The sequence below is a fragment of the Camelina sativa genome, chromosome 10 (genome assembly GCF_000633955.1).
Source record: "Camelina sativa cultivar DH55 chromosome 10, Cs, whole genome shotgun sequence".
Classification (NCBI taxonomy): Eukaryota; Viridiplantae; Streptophyta; class Magnoliopsida; order Brassicales; family Brassicaceae; genus Camelina; species Camelina sativa.
Window position 1 is genome coordinate 5,311,247 of NC_025694.1, and position 23,507 is coordinate 5,334,753.

The following is a 23,507-nucleotide window of genomic DNA, read 5'->3' on the forward strand; positions in this document are numbered from 1 at the left end:
CAGAAGAAGACATTCACAAATCCAGCAGAAATCAAAGTAGAAGAACACATTCATGAAGAAGATGTATATAACGCAGAACAAAAAAAAAATACCTAAGTAGCTGAAGCATAAAAATTTGGTTTTGACATAAAACAAAACATTTTTTTAAGTTACAGAGCGTCGAACAAGAAGCTTTAGACTAAAACCAAAACTAACGTTGATAGCTTCTTTAACCTAAAGATGGATTCAGCATCATTCAACTAAGGAAAATGTTAGAAACCCTAAAACGTAACTAAAAAGTTCGTTACAGTTCACTAATCGGACTGAGAAAGGCCAAGTCATGAGAAGAATCCGTAACAACTAACAAGTTAAAAGAATCCAACAGAGAGGTAGAAAAATAGAGATAAAGTTACCGGAGATACAGAGAGACGAGAAATCAGAAGGAGACCAGTTCGCAAATCGCTGCTCGTTGTAGACAACAAAATCAGAAAATGCTCTCACTCGCACAACTTACTCTCACTCTCTAAGCTGTCGCGAAACCCTATGTCCCCTCTCAGCTCCCAAACCAAAATCTCATATACCCCTTTCCATCAAAACAATTTCTCAAATCCCCTCAATATTAAAAAGACAATATTACCCTTAATGAAGGTTGTTAAAGGTTAAATATAATTAAATCAGTAAGTGTTCAACGAAAAACACAATAGCTCAGTGGTTGTAAGCTCCATGAGCACGCGCGCGCGCCCAGGGTTCGAATCCCACTATGCGGGGTACAACTAGGGTGCAACGGGTACAACTAGGGTACAACTATGGTGCAACGGGTACAACTAGGGTGCAACAGGTGCAACTGGTACAACTAAGAGGCTAGTAGGTACAACTAGGATGTTCGATTTTTATTTAAAAATTGTTAGAGAGGTTAGTTTCGTCCTTTCATTAAAAAGGAGAGGTATGTAGAATTAAAGTGGATGTGTAGAAAAGAATTTCTAGGATAGGGGTATAGTAGAATTAAATTTAGTCCCAGAAAACGACGTAGTCTAGTACTTCTTCACACGACGCCGTTGGATAGTGTGTTTTTTTTTACCATAACACGGCGCCGTTTTATTGCAAATGGTTGAACATCGTGTTTATGCAATTTTAAATCACATGATATATTCATAGTAAGTCATAGTGGGGTGGGATTTAACGGTAAAGTAAAATCGTTTCTCGACTTTTCTAGCTAATATTTATCCTGATTGACTTGCCAAATTATGAGAGCTTCTACAAAAGTATATAATTTTATGCGTTTAAATTAGTCTCAACTCAGGTAGCCTCCTTGTCTGGGAAACCGAATGAATGAATAGTTTTGAAGTAGAGTGAAGAAGCTACAAAATCATTCGGAATAATCATATCCCTAATCACCCTTACTAAAATTGATTGGCTTCATCTTGTAAGTACATCTCTCTTGATTGTGTTGGAAACTGAAAACTGCTTCAATAAAACTCTACATTTTGTTTGACTTCTCTTGTGTATAGCCAAACTGTCAAATGTATAATCAGCTTGGTTGACTTAATTAATTCTCAGCAAAACTTTACATTGCACTTTTAATTTTTTGGAAAATAATGTTTGAATAAACTGATAATGCAATCATTGTATAACAATATAGTTATATTGGAACACTAAGTAACCTAGGAGTGAATCCAATTATGAATTCAGAAAATTGAAAAGATCCAGGAAACAGTAATTTCCTTTAAAAGATGAAACTTCAAAGACTTTCTTCGACTTATATTTTAAGATGATTGACTTATTAACTTACAGTAAAAAGTCTCATAAAATAATTCATATTTTAGGACCACAAAACAAGTTCCACAACTAGTATATAGAGCTCCAGATACTTGCCAAGATCAACCTTAGAAAGTAGCGATCAACTTCTTAAAACACAGATAAAAAGTCTCATAACACAATCTTTAATTTCTGACCACAAACAGGGTTCCACAACAACAAACATAGGGTTTTCAAAATACGTAACTTCTTAAACAGAAAACAAGTCGCATAAACCATTCTTAATACAGGACCAAACAAACAAGTTTCACAACTAGCATAAAAATCTCCGGATACTTACCACGATCTCAGGCTCTTGTTTAGTTGATAGAAAAGCGAGGCATACAGAAGTCAACAAGCAGTGATGTTCGCTTGATGACCTGAGACTTGTCGCCACCAAGCCGGAGTGATCTACTTTTCACAGCAACTTTGACAAATGAGGTCTGCTTCTTGTAGCATATTTGAACAGTCGCAACATCCTTTCCCTTGATCCTCGCCGCTTCAACTATTATCACATCTCTAAGTCCAACATATCTAGTTCCCTTGCCTGACGGCCCATCGTAAATTCCCTAACACACAAGAAAAAATTAAACAAGATTAGATCTAAACTATGTCATTAATCTCTGAAAATTTTGAAATTTAACTAACGACACTTTACCTTCTCTCCAAGACGAAGATCGAACTCTGGACTGAACACATGCAGTCTTGCTCCCACCGGTTGTTGCATAGCCAGCTCAAGTGCTTCATCCCAATTGGTAGCCTCAATCACTTCTCCTTTCATGGGAACGCGAGGTATCTGACAAGCAAATGGGGGAACCTTGGACACACATCCCAAATGAGCCCAATGTTCTCTTCTCGGTAGCCCTTTTTTAAAAGCAGATTCAAGGCATTCTTTGACAGTGAGCCTGTTCGTTAAGTTGCCGCAGCAACCACATCCTGCGACTAAAAATATAAAGGTTGCCGGAGTTTAAAACAAGTTGTCGCTTCCATTAAATCCTTGAAATGAATCGCCGCTTCCGTTAAAACAAGTCGCAGCGGCAGTGTAAGTGTAACTATCGCTTGTTTTTCATGGCGATATATGATACACCGGTATTCTCCGTAAAAGTAGCCGCAGCGGCAGTTTTAACGTTTATGTGGTCATGTTAACATTTAAATTTTGGCCGCCGGAAGGAGACGCAGCGGCAACGTAACGAACATGCTCAGTGAGATCACGGCGTTGTTGAACCACTTCTTCCTGCCTATCTTCCTTCTTGGTCCAAACGTTTTCAACCAAGTACCGAAGTATGTTTTCGGGAGTGTACTGACAGCTTTCTTGATCCATTTCTCCCTCCACTTCTTCCTTCCCAACGTTATCCACCAAATACTGAGCTGAGTACTCAGTAATCTCAGCGTCGAGTTTGGAGATAACCCGTGCAGAGCTAATCAGACTCACAGCTATCAAAGCTGCAGATTGAGATGCATCTACAGGACAACAAAAAAAAAAAGAATAAAATGTTGTAGTCGGTTCATATGAATCTTTAGACTGAACATGTTAAAAAGACTAAAACGAGAGTTAACAGTCACTTTAAACCACCAAAATCATAGTTTCTTTTCAATGATGCAGAAAGAAAGTAATATTCTCAAAGATTCAAGATTTTGATAATTTATTACCGTAATCATCTTGCGCATTGCTTGCTCGTACACAATCTGGATGACAGACGCCAGTCGAGCTTGAAAGCGTTTGTAAAAACTCATCCATCTGAGATTACAAACTTATCCTGTTTTTTTTTTTTAAAGTAGAAACAAGCAGAAGAAGAAGAAGACATTCACAAATCCAGGAGAAGAGAATAAACATGTAAAGCAAAACCAAAACAGACCTAACTAGCTAAAAGCTTAAACATGGTTTGGTTTCAAGTTTTGACATAAAAAATGGTCGAACGAGAGAGAAGCTTTAGACTAAACCAAACTTAACGTTGATAGGATCCTTTAACAAAGCATAACTCTTAAGTCTTAACCTAAAGAAGGATTCAGCATCATTTCATCTAATAAAGAAAAAGAAAAAAAAAAGTTAAAACCCTAATCGCAGCTGAGAATTGGCCAAATCACAAAAGCAGAATCCGTAACAAAACCCAGAAGAAGCTATAATATGTAACTGATGAAGAAACAATGGAGAGAGAAAGCTACCGGATGACACAGAGAAGACGAGGAATCAGGAGGAGACCAGTTCGCAAATCGCCGCTCGTTGTAGAAGAACAAAATCAGAGAGTGTTCGCACAACTCTCGAAGCCCTCGCGGATCCCCAAATCAGCTCAGTCCCCTAAAACGATGTGGTTTAAAATTTTAATGGTATAATCCTCTACACGACGTCGTTAAGAGTGTAAAACGGTGTCGTTTTATGAGTGCCAAAGTCAAAAGCAAAACGATATCAACGCCTTCTACACTCTCCAAGGAGTAGTTTTTACACACCATTGGGAAAAAACCCAAAGAATAGGTTTTAGGTACATGAAAAAGCTCCAGTATATAATTGTGTTGGAATTAACTGATAATTCAATGTGAATCATAATAAGTACACCTTGAGAAACAAAGTAAACAAAAATGCCTCACTAACCGCAGTTAGTGATCCTCGAGAAGATGGGAAGCCAGCTGTAGTTAAATGCAATTAAAAACCAGTCATCTCTATCATGTAAAGTTGATAAAAGATGTATGAACTTCAAAACAAAATTTGTTGGGATATAAAAAGAACCAAATTAGTTGTACTTGGGATGATACGACAAGACACGGTTTCATTACCATTTTGATCATAACAGTAACGTAGATTGATTACAGATCGTAAATTACAATTTAGGTGAAGCGTAAAATCAAACCAAGAGTTATTACATTATTATTATTCTCACAAGGAGTTATATATCTCTCTTAATCTTTTTGTTGAAGAATATTATAAAACATCTTGAAATGCTTCTATTAAATAAAGAAACCTTTACGGCCCAACCAAACAAAGATCTCCTCTCATAGAAGGGAATGGAAGTATATGTCTGCCAATCCGATGGCCTACTTATTGGAGAACAACTCGTTGGGGTTAAGTCCAGCACATTATATTAATTAGTCTTCTCAACTTGTGAAATCCATCTTCGACTTTGTCGTTGACGACTTGTAATAATAAAATTGGTCTCATATCTTTGAAAGTTTAAGATTCCTTAAGTTTTTAAGCACCTAATCTTTTTTGGTTAATATACTTATTACTTTTGATTCATTTGTTTGAGTTTCAATCTTAGGGGTTGTTTATCTATCTTTCTTGTCATATACGTATACTATGAGATCCAACTACGGTCCATGACAATCCACGACATTTTTCTTATACTAGGATGATAAGTTGGTGGCAGTGCTTGGAGGATCTGGCGGAATGCGTATAATTCCGGCGGTGCTTCAAGTGTTCCTTAATTACTTTGTGTTGAATATGAAACCCTTTCAAGCAGTAGAGAGTGCAAGAGTTTACCATAGGGTAATGCATATTTCAAAACTATTTAATAAATGTTACGAACATTCAAAATAAAAAAATACTCATTGCTCTTTATGGTTGTTGTTGTTGCAGTTGATACCGAATGTTGATGAATATGAGGACTTCACGGTGATCAATGGTGATCGCATAGGGGTTCCAGAAGATACCAAGATGTTTTTAGCAGAGAGAGGGGACACGATCTCAAGGCGCTATCACTATCAGATGGAGCTATTGTCCAACTTATTGTTCAAAGTTTCAAGAAAGATGAATATGGGAAGAAATCGAAACCTTTAAAGGGCTTACTTACCGCAGTTAGTGATCCTTTTAAAATGATGGGAAGCCAGCTGCAGTTTGACTAAAGGAAAACTTTGCTTATTTACGATCTCCTCATTCTCTCATGTATACTTCAAAAAAAAATTGGTGGGATATATACATTATGAACTTTAATAGAATTTGATTCTCTACATACTTTTTGCTACTTTTTTTTACATGTTTAGTTGGAAGCAGCTGAGATAACGCAAAATGACTCGATAAAAGAAAAAGGAAACGACAGATCAAAAGCGAGGACGAAGTTGCAACAGGGCATCCATCTCTTGCTTGAACTTAACCATTGCATCTCTTGGCAATGTCATTACCACTCTAACTCCACCTTCCATTTCTGGATCGAGCTTGGATGGTCCCAAGATCATCACCATATTTCTGGCGCTTTCTTGAAACGTCAGAAACCTCATATTCACAGGATCATTCCAACCAAAATCCATCGAGCCAAACAACCTGATATTTCTTACATCGGTCATAACCAATAAGCCATCGACTACCGGGTCGGATTTTGCATCCTCCTTAATCATCCTCTCTATGTTTATTATCTCCTCCTTGATGTACCTCTTGTCATAAGCTTTTTTCTTGGCTCCCTTCACGATTTTTACAATGTCGGAGATAGATAATTCATGGAGCTCTCTGGCGGTTAATTCGATATACACGTCTACGACTGAGTTGCCATAGTAACCCGCGGACAGTGGCGGATCAAGAACATGTCCAATTCCCACAACTATGCAAAGGACACTGATCTTGTCAAGATCTAGGTTTAGGGCTCGAGATCTTGATTTCCATATGCACGAACTAAGAATTTCATAAGTAGTGAAAGTTTCCTTGGGCATTTCACAGTCCTTAACCAAAGTGTCTTTAAGCATTTTTATATTGCCATCCTTAATGCTTATTATCTCTGTAACCTGTGGACCGTATATGTACACAATCGAGAGTTTTTGTTAGGTGATCATGTCTACTGAATAGCAAAAACCAAAAATATATCTATTTATTTTTGGGAACATAACAGTGCTATTTTCTTAAAACAAAACAGGAAAATTTGTAGTTTAGAAAAGTTCTCTCCCTTCTAATATTTTTTTCTAAACATAAAAAAAGATTTGGATAACAAAAAACAAAGTGAAGTGAAGTGAAAATCGTTTAAAGATAACATCAAATTTTATTTAAAGATTAAGATCAAGTTTGTAAACATACCCAATCGTTACTTGACATATATGGTGAAGTTGCCAAAAGACTCGCTCTAGAACCGACACCGCAGGGAAGTTTAGCCGGTTCATTGTCTATTTCCCTAACTAGCCGCTCTCTCTGCCATACCGGCAGTACCGATGGCTCACTCTTTGCGCCGGCCAACTCCGCTAGAGAATGAACGAACCTAGCCACACCAAAACCATCGCACAACGCGTGTAACAATGATAGACCAATGGTGAATCCACCGCAAGGAAACTTGGTCACCTTCAAAATTTAAAAGACCGATATATATAATATGATATATGACATGAAATTAGTTCTAATTAACTTATAATTTGATAGATGACATGAATAAAAAATAAATAGATTTAACTAGACAACTGAAAAACTAGTATGCACCATCCGCCCAAATATTGGAAGAGTTGTAACATATAGATTAGTTCGCTTTAATCATTACCACCATTCAAAGCCTGTATACATATTTTATAAACTAAAGGATACCTGCATAGCGAGAGGGTGATAACCGATCTCATTTTCGTAGTTAAACTCGATCTCTGGCACAAGCGGCAACGCAACTTCATCAACAAAGTTTTCTATAAAGTTTAGAGAGGGGAGATCAGGAGCGGCGGTAGCGACCGCAAAAGGGACTCCCTCCCTATTACAAACCAGCTGAAACTTTCGATCACTTTTTCGTCTGACGAGCCTGCCTGAAAATGGATAATAGTACACAAGAAGTTCGGACAAAGCCTTCCTAAGCAAAGAGACCGGATCGTTTTGGTTCTTTTCATTTGCCTCAAAAACCTAAATTACTGCGTGCCTAACTTCGTTAAGAGGCTTGTTGTCTAAACTAGAAAGCGAGAGAGTTCCAGAAGGAGTGTGTTTTGAGGGTTTAACAAGCTCAACTGATTGCTTCTTGAGTAATAGAGGAAGGCTCGGATTGGTTTGGTTTGTCATCTTAAAAAATTGTGAATGTATGATATAAGGTTGCCGTCTCCACCTCTTTATGTTGTTTATATAGTGAAGTGTTAATGTGCTATTACACGTTGATAACTTGATATGCATGTTTTGAAGAAGGAAACAAAAAAAAGAGGTTTCTTTTTGTTTTTTGTGGGTAGCCTCCATCAGAATAAAAAGTAGCATGGAGGAGAAGACACATTTTAATCTTGCATGGCTTATGAAACGGAACCGCTTCATGAGCCCAACACATAAGCTTATATGTGATAAGAATTGTGTACACTTACAATAACATAAAAGACAAAAGATCCTCCTTTTTTCATCTTTCTGTTTTTCTTTATATTAAATATTTAAATTCTGAATTCGATTACGAGTTTATTTACATCCATGCCATCTTATTGTTTTCAAATCAGATAACAGGGGCTCTAATATCACGTCCCAAAATTGGAATGAAAGATTAAAGTTACCGGTTCAGGTTTCTTCTTCTTCTGCTTCCACCGAGGATAAGAAAGTTTCATTCTTTTCTGAATCTCGTTCTACAGATTCATCCTGATTCAGAATGTTCTATTTCAGATATGACATGGTTCAAGGAACTTTCATATCCTATAACCAAAAATCTTTAGAAGGGGTATCATTTTACCTCGTCAGAAGAAAAATCAGATTCGTCAACTCTCAAATACAAGGTTTCTTCCTCCTCTCCATCACTTTTCTTGCGGGTTTCCATATCCTCGTCCTGGATCAGTTTCCATGATAGTTTGTTTACTCAGAAGGGACTGAAGTAGAGATTGATGATCCATTGTAAAAAGCAATGAAAAATTTAATCAAACCTGTCCGGTCTTCAACAGCTCAATCCGTTCCTCTAGGTCTGCAACATGATACTTCAGTGCCTGTCAGATACAAAGAGACCAATATTGATCAGAACAACAAACCTTCAACACAAGTTACATGTAAAAATATCATCATCATTACTTCTCTTCTTTGAAGCTCAATGGATCGAGCAAAAGCCTTTTTTCTCGTCAGTAAGTTTGAAGGCCTAAGCCGAAATGGCGTCTGATAATTCTTTCCGCGATAGAGTATGATCGCATAGCCTTTCATGGTTTTATCAACGGATACTAATACACCTCCACTCTCAGCTTCCAAAGAGATAGCGATATGTTTGACTTGCGGAAGAGATTTGCCTCTAACTATCACTTTTACAAGCTCCCGATGTTTCCAGTGTAGATGCATGTTCTCAATGGTACCAGCATACACTTCTCTTCTTCCTGTAAAACGTTTTGAGAATAGGAAAATCAAATTTTTTTACAGATCGTTTTGGCTTTAAACGTGACACATGAGTGAGAACAGTCTTTGTGCTTACCTAAGAGAAGAAACGGATCCATACTCAAACCAATTTTGCGGTAAAGAAGTCTCTCTTCTTCTGTGATTATTTCTGAATCGGTTGGGAGATCCGATGGGTCAAGATCCATCTGCACTTTAGCTAAAGCTCTCTCAGCTCTTCTCAACTTTTGTTTCCCCTGGAATAAAAGAGAGAACATCATATTTAAGGCAGAGCAAATGTGTGCAATCAGATACCCAAAAGAAAAAGAAAATAAGAGTGATGCTCACATAAAGAAGCCTTAGCTCGAGATCTCTAATCAATGCAGATCTTTTGATGGAAACTGATTCTCTCTTTAACTCCTCAATATCAACGCTGCTTGCATCTGGTGCCCACCGAGAACTTGCAGCTATAGTCTCAGCAAGCGTTCCAGCGAGTAATTTGGTTTTAGACAATTTGCCTTGTGATGTGAGTGTGACTCTAGTTGAAGCCATTCCCCGGGCTTGATCCTCCTTGGTTTGAAGAACTTCCGTTATCTCCTTTTGCCTCTCGGTCAATGCCTCTGCAACTGCAGGGGGCATGAAGTCATTGCCTCTGTAGAAGACAATATACTCTTTGTTTCTTGAAACAAGTACACCGCGGGTAAGTCTCTTCAAGAATGAACGAGAAAAAACCAGTAAGCACGCGGAAGATATTGGTGTGTATGCATATATATTATAGAGGTATTCATCAAACCTTAAGTTCTTCCGCCATTCTCTCATTCCGAGTGTTTTCCACACCGCGTTTGATTGCTATTTTTGCGATCGTGCTTTTTGCCCATAGCTTTACCATTGCCTTAGCCAGACCTTGTAACTCTCTGCTTCTCCCTAAACCGGATAAAATAAAAAAACAGTCACTTAGGAAAACAAATACTACTACTAAAAGAAAGCAAGATTATATGATTTTATGCATACCGAGAGCAAAATGTGGTGGGCTTGTTCTAGCGAGTCGACGCATTTCTGTCATTTCCGTGTTAGACAAACAAGGTTTTACTCCTTGGGGAAGAATCCTAAACGGACACCTATATCCTTCAACGTATGGAGGAAGCAAGTCTGCATCAACAGGTAACGGATCACACCCTGTCCAATCATGAAACCTTGGACCAATCTCGTCCAACAAATCATTCAATTCACATAGCTCAGATAATTGTTGTTTAGGCACATTCTTCGGGTAATTCGCAGCCTCTGGTATGTAACCCCTTGCCTTTACGCTTTGATGGATCTCAGGGCTTGTATCGAGATTGTTCTGTTTAATAAATGATTGAACACACTTGAGCTTGTAACTTATTCCTCGGTATAGCACAACCGAGCTTCCTGACCTCCATATCACTAATCCCCCAGTTTTCTTCTGTTAAACACCACAAACAACAAAAATACCAAACGCATTATTCAGAATTCAACTGAAAAGAACAGATCATTCCTTTTTTCGATAAGATTCGAATCTAACCTCCAAAACTTCATGAGTTCTCTTCATATTAAGAGAAAAAGGCTCACTAAATTTCAACTTGACAACTTCATCAACCTCCCATTTGTCATGAATAGCCTCAACCAACGCCTGTGTAATTCCTGCAGAACCTACTTTTACTCTCTCAACCATTCTCAAAGCTACAGTCCTCAGCCTACTCAGCTCATGTTCTGGTACAATCCTCTCAGCTTCTACCGTATTACTCTTCCTTGCTCTCCATATTCCCTTATCATTCCCTGAATTTATCACCCCTCTTTCACCATTATCTAAATCTGATTCTACAGTTCTATTGCTAGAATCGATACCCCTTCTATATCTATCTACAGTAAAAACATCATCAAAACTCGAACTTTGACTTCCTTGCTCGGAGCTAGTCGTAAAGCTAACTCCTTTAGACCCACCATTGTTGTTAACCCATGGAGGAGACATGTATCCGCTTGGTCTTGGGAAACTCGACGGCTCACTCGCTGAATAGAGTCGCTTGGAATCGGTTCTCTTACCAGATAAACCATACCCAGAAGAAAGATTCGAACTTGATTCGTCTTCTTCCTCATCCACTTCTTCTGCTTCTTCTTCTTCATGGTGTTTAATTTGCTCTTCTCGCTTCTGCCATGGCAATTTCTCGGTTTTAGGGCTGATTCGTGAAGACCACTTATCGCTAATTTCTTCGAAAAAACCCGGTTTAGGTTTTCTCTTCGTCTTCTTCGTCTGGTGAGTGTCTACATCAATGGTGGCTCTGATGACACCACTCAATTCTCGGGTGTTAAACCGAACTGTGTGGTTAAAGCTACGAAATCTGAGTCTACGAATTAAAAATTTAGAATTTACAGAGGCATCTAGAGGTTGAAGACGACGGAATTGAGGAGACGAAGATGTGGATGAGGAAACAGTGTGAAGATTCAGTGGGAATTGACACAGCGCCATGGATGAAATTTTGGCTAAGGAAGAGAGTTTTGTACGAATCTTAAAACGACATCGTTTAGACAGAGTTCATTTAACACTCCGTTTTTATGTAGCAGTACAACATGCTTGCCGTTTCGTTTTTATGACAGAAAAAAAATACAAAATAAAATGGTAGTGAGTGTGACTTTTTTAGATGATTAACTTAATTGATTTTTTTTTCTTAATAAAATATGTTCTAATTTACTTTTAAAATTTGTAATTTTTTTCCATGTTTTAACTACTGTCCCTTGTTATTAATAAAAGACGTTTTCTCACCAAAAAAAAAGTTATTAATAAAAGAAAATATTCCGGTCTTAATTTTAATTCAGAGAGGCTACAATATGTATTTTTTTTTTCTTTGCTTTTGACTAGCAACATATTTCATACGAAAACGAAAATATTAAAGACATGGACATAAAAATTAAGAGGAAAAAAATACAAGTAGAGTAAGATGCCTAACCCAAAATGACTAAGCTATTTAGTACTTATTAGTTAGACGATGAGCTTACTTGTCCCTTGGCTGTGCATGTTAAAGACACGTTCTAAAGTTACATAATAAGAAGATACATGTAAACAAGTTAATTAAAGATGTCTTGTCCCGGAGACAATAGTCTTTTGGGATCAAACATAATTTTCCTCCTCAAGAAATCATCCCACTTTGGTCCAAAATGCTTAACCCAATCTTCTTTTCTTATATAATGCATCAAATATTCTTTAATCTTAATTCCCGAGTTTTCACAAAACTGAATTATCTTGTCGTTGAGGTTTTCGAGTTCTTGCCAATTTTGAGATCCACCAGCTGACTGCAGTAATCCGATCACATAAAAAACGTCTTCGTCCGGTGACATCGTTGACATGCGGTCGTTCCATCTATATATTACCAACACAAAATCATGTTAATTATACGTTAATGGAACACACAAAACTTTAATTTTTTGTCATATGGAATCGAATGTTCAAACAAAAAAATACATAATTAAAGTGAGTATTTACTTGTTTCGGTTTGTGGGATAGAAGAGAGTAACACCAGCAGTTGCGGTTTGGTTGAGAAGAAGGCCATTGATAACACCATCGTGAAAATCTTGAATTCGAGATTCCGGGACAAAAATATTTAGCCATGGATGAGGAACTTCCCATAGCCCTAAAGATCTGAGTTTCTCTTCTTCGTTTCGGACACGGTTCAAGAAATCGAAATAAGGAACATCCTGTATGAACATGAAACCGGGAGCAAAACCTAGAGTTCTAGATAACATGTCCATCACCTACAAACAAAGATAGATATGAGCTAGATAATTAGTATGATGATATGGTTACCGTGATTCGTAGATTTGTATGAGTCGGCCGTTAAAACGTATGTATATAGTTCATGATTTATACATTAAGATTGTGCTTCATAGGATAAATAGTGATTATAATGATGATGATTATACTGATTAGGTGGTGTGCGAGTGCGATATATGTGTATGAGTGTGATGTATATATATATTACCTGGCCAATGATGGGAAGGGTCGTGCTATCATAATACTTGGCTACTTCGAGAACATAGATGATACGATGGTCATTGACAAGAGATGCAACTCTTGTTTGATCGGAGAGTGGGAAAAAAGAGGTGTCTACGATGCCGTTGGACATCATCAGTTGACCTTCCAAAAAGTCAACTCCAAGATCATTGGTCATTGATATTAAACGCTCTTGGTCCCTTTTAAAAGCCGAGAAGTCACTGTAGAGTATGCGAGACCATTTCACCTGCATTATATATTTATATTGTATATCAACTTTATATCTATAAATTAATCCATTTAAGAGTATCTTCGTTAGATTGTATATATGGTCTAATTTTTTATAAGGAAATAACATAATCATATGTAGAACAGAACTTTTACTTTAAGTCTTTATGTAAAAGTTTTTAAGCAGTTTAACTATATTTATATAAGACCTACGTGGGAAATATATAAAATATAAGATTAGATATTGACATCAACAAGATTTGCAAGCATAAGACAATATTACACTCGAGAGCAAGTCCTAGGATTGATTACGGAGAATCTAATAAAACGTAAGCAATATCAGAGATTAATTCAACAATTGTATAGATTTTATTCAAATAATTCAGACTCAGCATATTGACTTCAAGATACGTTCCAACCAAATCAAATCAATTTGAGAATTACGACTACTACCTTAATTTTAAATTGATTACATTATAGAATGATGATACGTACCCTTGTGGGTGCATGACCCAAAGCAATTCTGGCCCTCGTAATAATACCAAATTGACCCAAACCTCCTAAAACTCCATAGAACAATTCGGGGTTTAACTTCGGTGAGCAAGTCATCATTTTGCCTTTTCCTGAAATTAAAGTATATATTATGAACAAAAAGACAAACTACAAATATTAATATTTTTACTACAAATTAGCAATAATTACTATTTAAGGATCTCTCTTATCCTGACCAAAAAATGTTTTAAAAAAAATATTGCGTTTATACTGATTATGGCGTGTGAGTTATCCTCAAGAATCAGATTTGTTTATTTTTCTTGAAATTATATTATAGTCACTACACATGCATATAATATTAAGTCGCTGATCTTACTACAGTAGTCGCTTGCAGACAAAAAAAGCTTAGCATCTAGAAGGCCATAGATACTGTTTCATTCCTTAAGCCATTCTTATATCAACGAAAATCTTTATAAAAACAATTGTAAAGAGATTAGTGAAGTTAGGTTTATTATACGTACCGGTAATGACGTCCAGCTCATGAACGTTACTAATCTGAGGGCCGTGTCTAAACGTCTGACCGCCGATTCCAGCGTTGGATAACGTCCCGCCAACGCTGAGATACAAATAATCCGTCCAAGTAACCGGTGAGACGCCTCTCTCCACCGCCGCTTTCAAAACATCCACCCACATCGTCCCGGCAGCCACGTCAGCGTAAGTCCCGTCTGCTGAGACTACAACTGCTGCTGGTTTAGCCGCCATGGCAAGACACGTCATGTTGACGACGATGCCGCCAGGTGCGGAGGCTTGACCACGAAGGGAGTGGCCTTGTCCCCGAGCAGCCACTTTGAAAGTAGGCTCGGGGATGGTTGAGACGCCGTTGTAAGAGAATCCTCCGTTAGCGAAACCGAGGAGACGGGCCACCTCGGTGGGTGAGGAAGGGCAGAGGACGGCGCCGGGACTTTCGTCGGTTATGTTACCAAAGTCATGAGAAGCGGCGGAGATGGAGAAGGGATCGGTTAGGACGGTGAGGTTGAGTGTTATGGGTAGGAAGACATCAATGCCTTCCTCTGACTTGGTTAAGGTTGGGGTTAAACTTATAAAAAGCGTTATTAGGGTGATGATGATGCTTAAACCGAGATTCGTAGTCATTCTCTAATTAATGGGGTAGGTGAATGGGAAAACGAGACGGAGGATGAGATAATATTACTATTAGCGTCTTGTTGATTATGGAATTAGTATAGAGATCAATTAGGAAGTATGAGATGTATATAGAACCACACAGAGATACCATATATATATATAAGATAATCTACACGTGAAAATCTTTGCGTGTTTTTATTGATGTTGATTTCTATACAAGTCTTGTTGACGCCAAAAAATTAAGATATACAAGTTGTTCGTCCAAAATCTAAATCAATACCATATTATATATATTATATATATATATATATAAATGTGTGTCTTTTTAAAAATATAAATATTTGACTGCATTGACTTCAAAATATTTATAGTATGAAAATAATTATTTCACCAATCCTATTATAGTTTTCTCAGTCCAGTTTTGGAGATCGAATATATAAGTTGGACTGAGAAAACTAAGTCCAGTTTTTTTTTTGAACACCAACGTACTAAGTCTAGCTATATTCAACAACAGTCTCAAAGGAACTAATATTCGATCGGTTTTTCCGTTATTGCTTAAAGTGTGCATAATGAAGTTGAACTTTAGATTTTTATCATCTTTTTTTTAATTAAGTCTTTGCTGCTAAGAAAATACTGTAGTACAATGTGCGAACGTTCAATTTCAGTCTTTAATAATAGTTTAAAATATTATATACGTTGAGATATATACAAATACAAAAATATATGTAGATTTGAGTGTAGTTGAGGTAGTTCCGTTTTGACTTTATAAAGATGTGATTATTTATTAAGATCACATAACGTAAATTTGAGATTGTGGAAACCGACCAAACTCCGAGTCTGTGGGCCGGTTTATAAAATAACACATTTTTTCACCCCAGTAGTGTTTCGTTCGCAGTTAAATACTATTCTTTAAAAGTTCGTCCAATTACAAACGTAACTTGAAACTCTCCCATAACAATAACACTACTAATAGAATAATAGCAAAAAGAATATGCGAACTCTACAAAGATCCAGTTCTTATTCAACTACTGAGAGTACGATCAGGAACCTTCCTTGCATCATATATACAAGTTTCCTTTATTTCAGAGATAGTTCATCTTTCCTAAGTCTTTGATCCCAACTTATTGCTTCACTTAAGTTACTTGTCTTGTTTCATCTCAGTTTTATCCATTTTCCGGGTTAAAGTGTAATCCACATATATATATATATATATAGATCACTTAGTGTGTCCCTAACTTCATATCGAGCTGTGCTTTCTATTTGTGGAACATGTATCGGTAAAATAAAATTGATTAATGTACTACATTCGAATAAATAAAGAAAACACTTGTGTTTACGTATTAGATTCGTTTAAGTTAACCGGCTGAGACTGAGCGTTTGAAACTACATACTAAAATATTGTTTGTGGATCATACATTCATACCCTTTCATCGTTTTATATTTATATTTTTCCATTTTCCTTTGGTTGCGTCGTTTTGTATTGCCTTTCTCCTATTAAATTGCATGTTTTACAATCAATTGGACCGGCGCAGAATTGTAAACACATACGCAAGTTTCAGTAGCGTGAGAAAGCAAAAGGCTCATTTCACCTCGAACTTCACTTTTTATAGTTTCTTCATTTCGTCTTCACAAAGTATCACATGCCAAGTTAGACGTACGAACACTTATAGTTATATATATATTTGTTATGGATTATTTAATCACAAACTCTATCCCTTATTGAGTTAGAGAGTGAATTGAAGCACACGAATGATATCACCGACTCACACCGTCCCGTGATTACATGACGTTCTACAAAGAAAACTGTTTTGTAACTCTGTCACCCGTAAGATTATTGATTTATTTAATCAATGTTAAATATAAATACATTTTTAGTCGATATATATTATATGTAGTTTTGATACCACACAATAGTCGTGTGTAAAAACAATTATCGAAGTGGTGAGTTATGTGTTAAGCGATAACGTTCTAGCTAGCACCATATATATAAAGATGAAAAGCATATAGGTTATAGTAGCTAGTAGTTTTCAAACCACAAAGGTCGTTTTGGATAGTCGCATCGGACAAGCATACTAAAACGACGTTGATTAGATTTTCAAAGTGAATCTACTATTGTTTTTTTTTTTCTCCCACAAAATCTTTTTCACACACAACAGACAGAATTATTTTGTTCGATCCATGTGCTAAAAATTCGAAAAATATCTGCAAATAGCTAGCAAACGAGTAAAAACCTGTACCTTCTAAATTAAAAAAGCCATTTGATCGAGTCTCTAGCTAGACGATTAAAACGCTTACATCCAATTCCAAAGACATTAACATATGTGGTAGCAAATTAATTACAGATTTATGTCCCACCCACCTATGAAAATACTCGGCAGCCAGTTTTTCGTCATTTAGTATCGCAAGTCGCAAACACTTCTTGGAGAAAAGTTTTTGTTTGTAAATGGTCAACAAATTAAACCCTTACCAATTTTTTAAGTCTTTTACACGAAAAAAAAAAAAATTCATTAGTCATGGTTGACCAATACAAAAAGGATCTGGAAGTATTAATACAAAAATCTAAAGGCGTTTTACAATGCTGTATTATTAGGTAATAATTAATAAATTCGTGTTAAAAATTAATGATAGATAAAAACATTAAAAAATAAAGATGTGTACCTTTACCAAGTTAAATTGGGCCTGTTAAATCAAAACAATAACTGGCCCATTAAAGTTCCTTATTTGTGTAAACCGGTTAAGTCCAAACCGGGAGCGACTCATGTGTTAGTGAAGCGAGATCAGTCAAAAGAAGAAAAGGCTTATTTTTCATCGTTCCTCAGATCGAAGCGAAGAAGAAGAAGAAGAGCGTAGCAAAAATGGTAAATCTAGATCCGTTCCTGTGTTTTCAATCGCATATAATTTGATCTCTTTGTTTACTGCTGTATGATTACTGATTTTTTTTTTGTTTGTTTATGCTTTTTTTTTTCCCGGTGAGAAGGCGGCGAAACCAATTGCGAGTCCGATTCCAGTGGCGCTGTATCCGACTTTGTCGGTGTTCACTCTGGCGATTGGCCTCGTCATTACTGCTATCTTCTTCATGTAAGCTTACTCTCGATCTGATCTCTAGATCTTCGAAATTGGTTCCCAATTTTGATTTGCTTAATTGGTAGATTAGTGAAACAGTTCTTGATTGATTCGATAGGCTTTTGATAATCTTGATTTTACCAGTGTTTGATTAGTCATTGGGTTCTCTTTTTGTGTGGTAGTCATGACTAGGTTATGAATTATGAATCATCTAAGGCTCTACTCTTGTTTCTTCTTCACTGTATTTGAAGCTTAGCCAACATTGTTTCTTCTTATATATGGTTTCTGGTCGCAAGGCATTCTCGATTGCTAGTTTTTGGGTAGGCTTTTAAAGCTTTGAAGCTATAAGTTCATCACTTTCATGATCTCTTTGTTAGATTTGGTTTTATCCCTCTTAAATAGTAGAGTTTGTGGTAACAAAACATGCCATGGGTCTCGTTTTAATTAGCTTTTGGAAAATGTGTGAGGTCTGCATGCTATCATGGTATAAAGACTCCCATTATATCAATGAGTAAAGGTGATAGATAGTTTATGGAATCAGTACTTTATAGATTCATCGAATGTAACAAAATGACTGATCACAGATTTAGTTAAGACACAAGAAAGTTAGATTTATATGATTCTCATTAAACAAGGAGCCTCAACTTTCCAAATGATGTCAAGTTCGAGGAGATATTGTTTGATTTTTGTTAGAAGTAATGTGTCGTTTGGGCTACGAGCAAGTGGGTACCTGCCTTGAGTTAAAATTTTTAAAAATAGACTGGAACCATTCGTATTAAGTCATATCAGAGTCTTCTGTTATTTGCAGTCCAACAAGGATTGATCAAAGTGTTGTTTTAACTTACTCAATCATAACATTTGTGTTGCAGCTACGAAACTACCTCATCTAGGAAAAACCGAAGCCTCGGAAAGGAGCTCGCTACTTCTGCAGTTGCATCTGTCTTCTTGGTATGGCTTCTCTTCTTCTCCATCATCCTCTTGTCATAACTGTCTTACATAAACCTAATGTTGGGTTTGAAATCTGTTTGCAGGGATTTGGATCGTTGTTTTTGCTACTTGCTAGTGGCGTTTATGTCTAATCCTTCTTCCTCAGTACCATTCCCAACTAGTTCAGAGACAAAAACAAATTACAGATTTATCTATCTTTGTTCAAGTGAAATCAGAGTTATGAATCTTGTTAGACTTTGAGAAGTAGTCTTTAAACACCAAGTTGCAAACTTGCAATCAATTATCTTGTGCTTTTGAGTGCTCATATCGAGTTTGGATTCGGCCGCTATTAGAACAGCGTATGCGTCGTTAAGTTAATTAAATTCCTACCAATCAGAACTAGCTTTGTAATGGGAAGATACTGATTTTTAACCCATAAACAAAATGTTAACACAACTTTTATGTTATGATGGTAAGAGAATAGTCAAACAAAACAAATTATTTTGAGGAAATTATTTTATTCGCTGGGTTTAAGGATTTGCATATTTGGTATTTCCCGGGACGAAGTTTACTTCAGGTGGCATAAAATATAATAATTAAAAAAAAAAAAAAACAAAAACAAAGGAGAAGAGAGAAAAAGCCAAAAAGGAGAAAGAAGGGACATGGAGAGCGAAGAAGCTGCTGCGACTGTTCAAGCCACCAGGCCGAGAAGGCGAGTATCCAGGAATCCGGTGACGGCCATTGTGCCGAAGACGAGAGTTCGTAAACCCAAGAAAAATGAAGAGTCTTCTCAGTCACCTCAACAGCAGAGTCATAAGGCCACTGTTGAGGATAAGTTCTCTCAGTGGAAGGCTCTTGTTCCCATTCTCTATGATTCGTTTGCCAACCATGCCCTCGTCTGGCCCTCTCTCTCTTGCAGGTCTGTGCTTTTTCTTGTTTTGGGTTTTTTTTTTTTTCTGTTCTAGGGTTTTCGATCGTTTTGTTTTGGAAAAGTTATTTCCTTTTCGGGAAATAAAAATTCAAGCTTTTTGCTTTTGGTAAGGCGATTTAGTGAGATCTCCACTTTTACTAGTGAAATGCTGATAGATTTGGATTTTTTTCTTAGCAGTTTTCTGGGATTTGTGAGATTTGGACATGTTCTAGTTAGGGTTTATACAGTTGATGAGTTAGCTCGGCCTCCAAGCTTTTATATGTTTCTTTCTCTATAGTTTGATCTGTTATAGCTCATTAGCTGTATGATGTTTCCATTTTGAACCTCTGGAACTTGTTTTGATAGGAGAATCATCAAGTGGTCATTGGTAACAACAGCTGGCCAATTCGGTTTTGTTACATTTTGGTTTCAGATGTTTACCTGTGCTAAGATTTAGTGAAGTATTTAATTTTTGCGTAAAGAGGTTCTGTTTCGTCGTAACTGGTATTTGATTTGAGCAGATGGGGGCCAGAGCTTGAGCAAGCAGCTTCGAAGACTCAACGTCTCTATCTCTCGGAACAAGTGGGTTTGCGCTTTTTCTTTTAGTTTATACATTTTTTCTTGAGGAAAATGATAACCAAAGTTTGTCTATTGCTACTTATATTACCTTTGTTTCTTGGTTCTGTCATTAGACTAATGGCAGTGTGCCTAATACTTTGGTCATAGCCAATTGCGAAGCTGTTAATAGGCAGGTAATTAGTTTTCTTTTCTACCAAAGCTTGTGCTTTTGTCCTTCTGTTACTCTCTGCTAAGATAAAATTATTGAAATACCGTTTCTTTATATGCTTCCAGCTTAATGAAGCGGCTTACTCTCCATTGGTGAAGAAGTACAAGACCATCATCCACCCTGGAGAGGTGTGAGTTCCACCCTTTCAAGACATTTCCCTTTATTCTCATTTTTCTTTTTTAGATGGATTTACCGAATATGCATTTTGTTGAAGGACTTTCAGTACTGCAAAAAGACTTTTTTATGTGTACCCTTCATTAATCGCAGGTTAACAGAATCAGGGAACTCCCACAAAATAACAAGATTGTAGCTACTCACACCGATAGTCCTGATGTAAGCTCTGCTTTCTACGGTCATCAGCCTGATAAAAAAAGTTGCTTTCGTGATTCAGTATCTTTGTTTGAACGTAGTTCTAGTTTCAGTCATGCAATTATGATATATCGGTTTTCAGGTTCTCATTTGGGACACTGAGACTCAACCAGACCGGTATGCTGTGCCTGGAGCTCCAAATTCTTCTCCGGATATGGTATCTTCTTCCCACCGTGTTAAACCACATGCTTGTGCTACCTTTTTCTGCATCATCTGAACAACTTTTATTTTCAGTTACTAACTGGGCATCAGGATGATGCTGAATTTGCTCTTGCAATGTGCTCAACCGAACCCTTTGTTCTCTCTGGAGGTTTGTACTGGTTCTATCTTTGTGTCATATCTTAAAGGTTTGCTGCAAGTTTGTATTGGTTCTATCTTTGTGTCATATTCATCCGTGCAGGCAAGGACAAGTCCGTTGTTTTGTGGAATATCCAAGATCATATAACAAAGGCTGGTACGGATTCCAAATCGCCTGGATCAAGCTTCAAACGGACTGGTGAAGGTGGTAATAAAACTGGTTGTCCTTCTGTTGGCCCTCGAGGCGTATATCGTGGTCACGAGGATACAGTTGAAGATGTGGCATTCTGTCCATCTAGGTAACTTCTTTGGGCAGTCTCCTTGTTTTAGGCTCTAAGTTTATATTCAAATGCAGAATTTTCTGATGAGAGAGAAAGAACAGACTATTCTGATAGGCTCCACCAATGAGAGAACAGACATTTCTGATGTTTTATTTGTTGATTTTTTGTTGTGTCCTGCAGTGCACAGGAATTCTGCAGTGTTGGTGATGATTCTTGCCTAATGCTATGGGACGCAAGAACTGGCACTAATCCCGCCATGAAGGTACCTCTCTTTTTAGCCATATTGGAGTTCGATGTTTGACCTTTCGGTTGTCAGTTTCCATCTGTTTATTTCTGTGTGCTGGCAGGTTGAGAAGGCACATGATGCTGATCTTCATTGCGTCGATTGGAATCCTCATGACAACAATTTGATCCTGACAGGGTATTGATTTTCCACACTTGATTGCTTGTCCAAAAGTACAAAGATGTTACTGTTCTCTCACTCAACGTTTCTACACCATTTGTCCAGGTCAGCAGACAACACTGTCCGTGTGTTTGACCGCCGAAACCTGACCTCAAATGGAGTTTGTTCACCTGTCTACACATTTGAAGGCCACAAAGCTGCTGTTCTTTGCGTTCAGGTTTCAACAACATGCCCCTAGTTCTGTGTTTTTTCTTTCTTCATATTATTAGTCCTGCATATGAGAATACCTATCTCCAGACTCCAGTGACACTGCTTTGTAATCAATACAGTGGTCTCCTGGTAAATCATCTGTGTTTGGGAGTTCCGCAGAAGATGGCCTCTTGAACCTTTGGGATTATGATAGGGTAAGTATAATTTTTCAGATTCACATTTAAACGTTTTTTACTTTCAGGTTCATCATAGTCATATATGTATCTATGTGTGTGCATCAGGTTGGTAAGAAGTCCGAGCGTGCACCCAAAAGTCCTGATGGGCTTTTCTTCCAGCATGCTGGTCACAGGTTTTGAAGACTTTATCCTGATTCTCATGTTTGCTTTTTCCTTTTACTCTATTCAGTTCTATAATCTCCTTGTTTAAATTTTCTTAGGGACAAAGTGGTCGAATTCAACTGGAACGTATTGGACCCTTGGACTATTGTCAGTGTTTCTGATAACTGTGAGAGTAGCGGTGGAGGTGGAACATTGCAGGTACTTTTTAAATGTCTTGCTGCATTTACTGGGAAACCTAACTATGATTAAATTTCTTGGTAAATTTGAAAACTTTGTTATGATTTTAAATGATGCAGATATGGCGGTTGAGCGACTTGATTTACAGAGCGGAAGAGGAAGTCTTAACAGAGCTAGAAAAGTTCAAGTCACATGTTTTCACATGTACCTCCAAGCCTTGAGGAAGTAATCCCATGTCTATTAGTAAGTTGCTGCGGGTTAGGTGCAGTTTTGCGGAAATCGGTATGCGTATGTGAGTTAGGCATTCGTTTTGTGGGGGAAATTACTTGGCTATATAGGCCAGTAAGTAATTCAAACTATTGGTAAATTTCAAACTTCAGTGATCTTTTAGGATTCTTGATTCTGTTTCTTCGGGTAAATGGTAGGCACCTAACTTGCTTGTATTTTTCAACCATTCTTGTGAATCCAAACTTAAGTTAAGCATGACGAAACTAAACCATCAGAATGAAATCCGGATCTTAATTATTAAGTACTTGACTTGACCCATGTTTCACTGAATCCATTCAGTTCTTTCTTCCAACAACAAAAGCAGGTAGAAAATTGTGGTTCTTCACATCGATTTGGTTTCAATTCAAGAAAATCGGTTCTGCATAAACCAGGTTGAACCGGACACTAGTTTTACTTTTACAGAGCTGTTATGCAATCTTAAGACCTGACATCTATGCAAACTTGCAGACAATTGGAGTTAAAACTCTTGGGATTGTGGGGTGAGGGAGTTAGGTAGCGACATTTGAGGATATTTATTGCAAAATATCTTCTAGTTGATTCTCTCTTTCTCCTCCCTTTTACCTCTCTCTCTCTAGTTTGAAAACATCTAGTACATACTAACCCTTTCATGGGGTTCTTGGCTT

General features: G+C 37.2%; 6 protein-coding genes across 7 annotated transcripts; 2 read left to right on the forward strand and 4 right to left on the reverse strand.

The window, feature by feature from the left end:
* LOC104717221 lies at positions 1,890-4,060 on the reverse strand. Its single transcript, XM_010434764.2, has 5 exons — positions 3,937-4,060; positions 3,424-3,530; positions 2,973-3,234; positions 2,432-2,678; positions 1,890-2,342 (listed from the first exon to the last, which is right to left on the reverse strand). The coding sequence occupies exons 2-5, from the start codon at positions 3,509-3,511 to the stop codon at positions 2,094-2,096; spliced, it is 846 nt and encodes a 281-aa protein (XP_010433066.1). The 5' UTR covers positions 3,512-3,530; positions 3,937-4,060; the 3' UTR covers positions 1,890-2,093.
* On the reverse strand, positions 5,654-7,758 carry LOC104717223 (spermidine coumaroyl-CoA acyltransferase-like). Its single transcript, XM_010434765.2, has 3 exons — positions 7,259-7,758; positions 6,764-7,021; positions 5,654-6,477 (listed from the first exon to the last, which is right to left on the reverse strand). Exons 1-3 carry the CDS (start codon positions 7,262-7,264, stop codon positions 5,803-5,805), a joined length of 939 nt encoding a protein of 312 aa, XP_010433067.1. The 5' UTR covers positions 7,265-7,758; the 3' UTR covers positions 5,654-5,802.
* LOC104717224 (CRM-domain containing factor CFM3A, chloroplastic/mitochondrial-like) lies at positions 8,001-11,472 on the reverse strand. Of its 2 annotated transcripts, none has more exons than XM_010434767.2 (9): positions 10,512-11,472; positions 9,980-10,412; positions 9,762-9,892; positions 9,317-9,676; positions 9,069-9,225; positions 8,681-8,973; positions 8,539-8,598; positions 8,352-8,444; positions 8,001-8,260 (listed from the first exon to the last, which is right to left on the reverse strand). In XM_010434767.2, exons 1-9 carry the CDS (start codon positions 11,451-11,453, stop codon positions 8,183-8,185), a joined length of 2,547 nt encoding a protein of 848 aa, XP_010433069.1. In that variant the 5' UTR covers positions 11,454-11,472; the 3' UTR covers positions 8,001-8,182. The 2 variants fall into 2 exon arrangements, with proteins under 2 accessions (XP_010433069.1, XP_019086794.1); XM_019231249.1 differs by having other exon boundaries at positions 8,001-8,275.
* LOC104717225 (cytokinin dehydrogenase 4) lies at positions 11,804-14,936 on the reverse strand. Its single transcript, XM_010434768.2, has 5 exons — positions 14,213-14,936; positions 13,695-13,822; positions 12,961-13,218; positions 12,465-12,733; positions 11,804-12,341 (listed from the first exon to the last, which is right to left on the reverse strand). The coding sequence occupies exons 1-5, from the start codon at positions 14,841-14,843 to the stop codon at positions 12,050-12,052; spliced, it is 1,578 nt and encodes a 525-aa protein (XP_010433070.1). The 5' UTR covers positions 14,844-14,936; the 3' UTR covers positions 11,804-12,049.
* LOC104717226 (transmembrane protein 258) lies at positions 17,574-19,149 on the forward strand. Its single transcript, XM_010434770.2, has 4 exons — positions 17,574-17,692; positions 17,812-17,912; positions 18,767-18,845; positions 18,929-19,149. The coding sequence occupies exons 1-4, from the start codon at positions 17,690-17,692 to the stop codon at positions 18,974-18,976; spliced, it is 231 nt and encodes a 76-aa protein (XP_010433072.1). The 5' UTR covers positions 17,574-17,689; the 3' UTR covers positions 18,977-19,149.
* LOC104717227 (WD-40 repeat-containing protein MSI5-like) lies at positions 19,487-23,128 on the forward strand. Its single transcript, XM_010434771.2, has 15 exons — positions 19,487-19,743; positions 20,256-20,316; positions 20,427-20,486; positions 20,587-20,649; positions 20,789-20,854; positions 20,973-21,047; positions 21,125-21,200; positions 21,291-21,486; positions 21,649-21,730; positions 21,816-21,889; positions 21,977-22,088; positions 22,201-22,275; positions 22,363-22,430; positions 22,518-22,617; positions 22,716-23,128. Exons 1-15 carry the CDS (start codon positions 19,487-19,489, stop codon positions 22,815-22,817), a joined length of 1,467 nt encoding a protein of 488 aa, XP_010433073.1. The 3' UTR covers positions 22,818-23,128.